Genomic DNA, 6,582 nt, shown 5'->3' with positions numbered 1-6,582 from the left:
ATTATATTTTCAATTACCATTTATATATATATACACACACATATTTATTTACAATTAATGGTTCGTGAATCGTCGAAACTAGTCGAACGTAATTGAATACATGAACATAGTTCCAAAATTTTCGAGACTCAATATTATAGACTTTGCTTATCGTGTCGGAAACATATAAAGATCAAGTTTAAATTTGGTCGAAATTTTCCGGGTCATCACAGTTCCAACCTTTGATGATACTGCCAACATCAATGGATTTGAAAAGGTCTCCGGGGGCTTTTCCCAACCTTCACTGGCACTGTCAACATCGCCGCGAATTGAATTTCCTCTTAACGCGTGTGTAAGTGACAAGTGAAAGAATTCGATACGCCGTTAAAAAATAAATAAATAAATTAGGGACGAGAAGAGTAATTAATATACTAGTAATTGTTACGGAGTATTTTATATAAATAGCGTGTTAGCCAGTTGGGCTAGTGATATTGCACATTTCTCATATATTTATCATGGCAATAATATTTACGGTTATTATGAAGATTATTATTTGAGAGCCGAGAAGTATTCATTTTATTGATTTGATGAGTTTATGGCGAGTTTTCATTAGATTATGGGTTAATAGGTGATTTGGGTTGAGATCGAGGCAAGACATATGTAAAAACAAGGAAGAGTTGCTTTCCTTAGTAGTGCGTGCCGCGCAAAAGCTTGAGCACCGCGCATTATGCTTACAGCAGAGACCCGCCAGTTTGTAATTTTCACAGCTATTTTTCTTCACTAGTGCGCACCGCGCGTATTTTGCGCACTGCGCAAATTGGGCCGGTCAGGGATTTTCAACTATTTAAAGGAGCAGTTTTTGTTACCCTAACTTATCTTTTTGGCAGCAGATTTTTAGAGCACAAGGGACGATTTTTAGTGACTTTTGGGGAATTCCAAGGTTACTTTAACGCATCAATTATTCCGCTAACGAGGATCAATCCGAGCATCAATTAAGATTCATCGTGTTAGGTTGATTCGTTGTTTATCAACAATGTTTTCTTTAATTATTATTTTGATTTCAATTGTTGCCATGATTTTTGGCTAGTTTCTTAATGTTTGTCTAGACTAATAAACCTATGTGTTGGATGCTATTTATCAATTATTAGTTTAATATATGATGATTTGATGTTTGAATTAAAGATCGATTTTTATTGAAACTAGACTTTTCGATTCAATTAGTTGTGAATTTGTTTGATAGGACGAGAGTTCATTAATTTAATACATAAATTTACAATTGGTTTGTCTTAATTGGTTGTTTGCTTACTCGGAGACGAGAGTAAATTGAATTCAAAAGGCTAGACGAAATAGGGGTGAATCATACATAACGAGAGTTGGTGTGGTTGTAATTCGAGTCTTCATCTCAGTTGAGATATTTGATCACAATTAGGAGGTCTTAGGCTACGGGGAATTCCGTGTCGTGTAATCTTAATTGAAGCGTTTGAGCTGGGGAATTCCAGGTGGACCGACTAGGTAGTTCACATATGTTAGATTGTAATTGGGGCATAATCTAAACGCGTCCAACACTAGGTGTAAAAGGTTTAGACGAACATTCGTTCTCGTATTTGATTTACAACTATCTTATTTTTTTTTTCTTGTTTCATTTAAAGCTTAAACATAAAATACCAAAAATATTGTTTTTACTTTTAATCGAATCTTGATTTTGGCTAATCGTTAAATAGCCACAAAATCCATTATTTCGTATTTTCATATTTTCCTAGATTTAACTTTGTTTATTTTCATTAGCTGTAATCTTAATTCTCACGTTTAAACTGTCCTTGGAACGATCTTGGATTTACCAACTTTATACTATTGCACGATCGGGTACACTGCCCGTTAGTGTGTAGTAATTTTTTTAAACCGGTATTTTCCATCATAATTTATATACGCGATTTTACACATCAGCTAGCTCAGCTGACCAGGGTGTCCCGCAAATGCTTAGTTGACCAGTCAAATCGGGGTTTCCTCAAATAAGGCGTGGGTTTGACTCTCGGGCCACCCATTTGTGCTTGGCACTAAGATAGGAGTTCGTTCCGACGACACTTGCCCGGAGCTACGTATGACCCGATGCGTAGTTGTCATCAAAGGATGCAGGGGGTTAGAGGTTCGCCGTAATAAACTTTTTTTTTTTTTCCAAATATAAATAGCGTGTTACGTATAAATGGACTTTCGTGGGCTTTTGTGCCGTGTATCCACGTTAAATACCTCAAAGAAACGTAGAAAAACTAGAAATCAATAGACGACACGTCAAATTGCATTCTTTTATCTGTTTCCCCTTTTCTCAAAACCCTAATTTCAATCGGATCATCATGGCCAAAAGCTCCTTCAAGTTGGAACATCCTCTAGGTTATTAATTTTGATCTTATTGTAATTCGTTTGTATGCGTTTTTGATCTGTTGTTTAATTGCGTTTATTTTGAGCTCTTTTCTGTTAATTATCTGTTTTTCATCCGTTAAATTTGCACGATTTTATGATATCTATAGAAAAATTCTTAATTAGTGTTTCTTCGATCTAAAGTAAAAATAAGATAAAATTGCGTTAACCTTTAATCAGGTTTGATCAGTTAACTACATGGATCGTTCTGTTAGACTATTAGTAGTACCATTAGTGATGCAAAACACCAATTTGTTGTTGGCCTTATACTGATAATTGTTTAATCATGGTATGTTCTTTATGTTTATTTGTATCAAACTGCATATTTGATCTTTGTTTAGTTACTCTGATATAACTGGTCTTATTTATTTAACAGTTTGCTTACATTTGGTTATTCATGTGAATCTAAACTTGTTATGTTGTGGTTTTTGACTTTATTATTGGTGGTAATATTGTTAGAGAAGCGACAAGCTGAGTCTGCACGTATCAGGGAGAAGTATCCTGACAGAATTCCGGTACTTAAGATTTTCAGTTATATGATAAAATGCATTATTTGTGGTATTGTTTTGATCATTTATGTTATGTTATGTTTTGTGTTAGCAGGTTATTGTGGAGAAGGCTGAAAGATCTGATATATCTGATATTGACAAGAAGAAGTAGGCACTTTTTTTTATATTGAATTCTTGGTTCTTTTGAGACAAAAGAATAATGGTCTTTTGGATTTTGAGAACCCACTTATGTTTCGTTTACTAAATTTATTATGTTAGCGTTTTGAACAGTGGGGTGAACCTTTGCGTATTGGCGTTAGCAGTCTCTGACTGCACTATTTGATTTTGGTTTTTTAAGCTTATTAAGTCTATTTGATTTGATGGATTCAGATATCTGGTACCTGCTGATCTAACTGTTGGACAGTTTGTGTATGTTGTGAGAAAGAGAATTAAGCTGAGTGCCGAAAAGGCCATCTTTATTTTTGTCAAGAACATTCTACCACCTACTGGTATGAATGAAATTTGAAACTTGTTTGATTTTAATATATTGTGTATTTTATTGCTTTAATATTTTGTTTTCCAAGTTTCATTTGTGTTTTTGACAATTTTACTACAGGTGCCATGCTGTCTGCTATCTATGAAGAAAACAAAGACGAAGATGGTTTTCTCTACATGACTTATAGTGGAGAGAACACATTTGGATTACTTTGAAGTGCGCGGTTTAGAAGCTGAATGATGGATGTAAATATGGTTGAAGAAAGCCTTGAACGTGTACATTCTCTTATCGGTGCTTTTTTTTTCTATATAAAATCCTTTATTTGCTTTTATCTTTAACCTTAATTGGACAGTATTTCAATGAAATGTTTGCATTCTGGAACTGGGAATAATTTGATAGTCGTATGAATGAATGGTATTTTCTTATTGTTTATGGATGCATGCGATACCACATCATTAACATGTTGATTTAGGGGTGTTTGGAACTAAGCCTTCAAACTGTCTAGATAAATTAAATTCACTGCAGGTTACTTGGGGTGAGATTAATAGTAATGGATAATCGATTCATACCAGCTGCAGGGCTGGTCCCGAGTGTTCTGTTGCCCGGGGCGAATCGATCAAATAATGCCCCCTACTCTATTTATAAACAAGTGTTCGAAAGCTAATCGACTTATATAACTCATTGTCACGTTATTTTTTTTAAATAAATTTAGTGTGACAATTTGAAGAGAAAAACTACGATAAAAATGATGACTTCGAGTCTAGTTAAAATTTTTATAGCATCTTTTTCTTTTTCATACGTGATTTAATTAATGCGTAAATAATAAAAGAAAAATATCAAGTAATGTAACGTGTCTAAATTATTAGACTATTACTTGATCTATCTCGAAATATGTGTCTATAATTCTATTTTTCTTTTGTTTCAAAATAATTGTCTACCTTTAAAAACGACAATCAACTTTACATTTTTATTCTTAAACATTTTCTCAAAAATTGAAATCTTAAAAAGATTCATTTTTAAACTATACCAAAATTTGTCTGTGACACACCAATAAAATAGGACTTTCAAAAAAGGACTTGTTCCTTATAGAAATAATTAAATTAAAGAAAATATAAAAATCAAGTAGTAGTAAACTTATTTTATGAATTCACATTATTATGGCACCTCTATTGCTAGACTAGAATTTCAAAATACATGCGTGATTGTACAATACGATATATCTGTTGTACGATATATTGGATTTTAATAAAATTAACACATCTGACAAATGAAAAAAGGTAATAATATCGAACAAAAGATTTTTTCTCTTTTCAAATTTTGACTTTTCTTTCTTCCTCTCCCTTCCTTCATGAAATTTCTCCTCTAAACATACAAAACAAACTCAACTGCAGTTAAAAAAAACTCAAAACTCCAGATTTGATGCCCCTTAAAATGTGATGCCCGGGTGCGGTCGCCCATGTGGCCCTACCCTAGGGCCGGCCCTGACCAGCTGTTGCAAAACAACTTAAAAGTTCTAAAAGAAATACTTTGCATAATTATGACACGAATCAAGGTTGAGACGGTCGAGACGGGCAAGGTTGAAAAACACGCGAATCGAGGTCGAGACGGTCGTGAACTTAAAATGTTAGACCAAGTTTGTTTGTACACAAAACAGTAGCACTAACCTACGTTAATTTTGATCAATTTGACCGTTTTGACCGATCTTAATCGAAATTTTGACTTTTGACCGAAACCTACCTTTCTCGCATTTGACTTAACTTACTGTTGACCGTTGACTCACTAATTAAACGATGTGACGAGGTCGAAGCGGACTAGTCACCAAAACGTCACAACGAAAGTCGTTTAGAACTTGTGCGTAGGATGTTAGATTTTTAAAGTGGGGAATTTGTAACGTGTCCTACATCGGATTGTAAAATCTTTGTTGTGCACGTGTTTGGTTTCAACAGAAAGTAATACGCATACTAGAAAAAGTCAATAGTAGAGTCAAATAGGGTTAAAAGCAACGTCACTTGAACCATTTTTATGGAAACTCAGGATACCATTTGAATGGATCTGTTGACGTTGACCATTTGTAATCATAATTAACATAATCATTTACTCCGTAGAATATATAATTCATCAAAAAATGTTAGTGAGTTGATCTAACTCGACCTGGTATGTACTTAAATTTATGAATGAGCTGTTCTATCAATAATGTTTTTTTAACACGTTCATCTTACGCAGTTGCATAATCCGCCCTCAACTGCTATTTAGGAAGAAATTCGGCCCAATCCGAGGGCACGAGCGGTAAAATCATTCTCCCCAACTGCCACCGCGACGCGATATGCGGAAGACACCTTTGGGTAGAATCAACGGCAAAGACACAACCTTGTGTGCAATGTTGCACCCCACGGGAGTCGAACTCTTGATCTCTCGCTAAGAGAGTCAGACCACTACCACATGAGCTACAACACAAAGTTTGTTTTATCAATAACATTACATCGTCATGTTACCCAACCCAGCCCTTGCCACCTTTTCTAATTGTTAAACAGGAAAAGATTAGAATACATTGTACAGAATTACTATGGTTTGCTTGTACTTAACTTATTGACTACAATTTATACATAGTATTACTTTGTAATACAATTTACTTGATCTGTCTATTACTGTACTAATATAGTGATGAAGAAGTAGGCCACCGTTTTATCGTAATGTCTTTTTTTCTTTCTTTTGAAAAGCTATCGTGATATCTGAAGGTGAGTAAACCGATCAGCTGTTTTTTTCCTAAGATATTGTGGTTCTCGTGAAAATATAAGGATATAATCATTTATTTCCGTTTTACATTTCACTTTTCTTATTTCGATTCCTCAATGCAGTTAAAATGTAGTTAAAAGGTACGGAATAGATTTATACATGTAACTGTTGGTGTAAATTCAAGTTCATGTTGAAATAATAAAGACACCAAAGCATGTAGTGTGATACTCTCTTTCTCAACACACGTTCAATGAAAAACGGTAAAAACACAAAAATACAAGAATTTAACGTGAACTCAAAATTGGAGAAAAACCACCTCTAAAAAGAGACATGCACTATATGCCAAATTGTTAAAATGACATAGACAATTCTCTTAAGCCAACAACACTCTCCAAAGATTTGACCAATATAAATTTTAGAAGAGAGAAAGAAAAGAATTAATTAATTATGTACTGATTGGTGCAAGTTTCATGA

The 6,582-nt window shown here is 34.1% G+C and overlaps 1 protein-coding gene across 1 annotated transcript; it reads left to right on the top strand.

Moving 5' to 3' along the window:
• Window positions 1-2,209: 2,209 nt before the first annotated feature.
• LOC139885942 (autophagy-related protein 8C-like) lies at window positions 2,210-3,807 on the top strand. The gene is made up of 5 exons (XM_071869690.1): window positions 2,210-2,364; window positions 2,851-2,906; window positions 2,995-3,047; window positions 3,270-3,388; window positions 3,496-3,807. Exons 1-5 carry the CDS (start codon window positions 2,328-2,330, stop codon window positions 3,588-3,590), a joined length of 360 nt encoding a protein of 119 aa, XP_071725791.1. The 5' UTR covers window positions 2,210-2,327; the 3' UTR covers window positions 3,591-3,807.
• The last annotated feature ends 2,775 nt before the right edge of the window (window positions 3,808-6,582 follow it).

This window comes from Rutidosis leptorrhynchoides, chromosome 1 (genome assembly GCF_046630445.1).
Source record: "Rutidosis leptorrhynchoides isolate AG116_Rl617_1_P2 chromosome 1, CSIRO_AGI_Rlap_v1, whole genome shotgun sequence".
NCBI lineage: Eukaryota > Viridiplantae > Streptophyta > Magnoliopsida > Asterales > Asteraceae > Rutidosis > Rutidosis leptorrhynchoides.
Note: the sequence above shows the minus strand (reverse complement) of the source record. Positions and strands in the feature narration are given on the sequence as shown.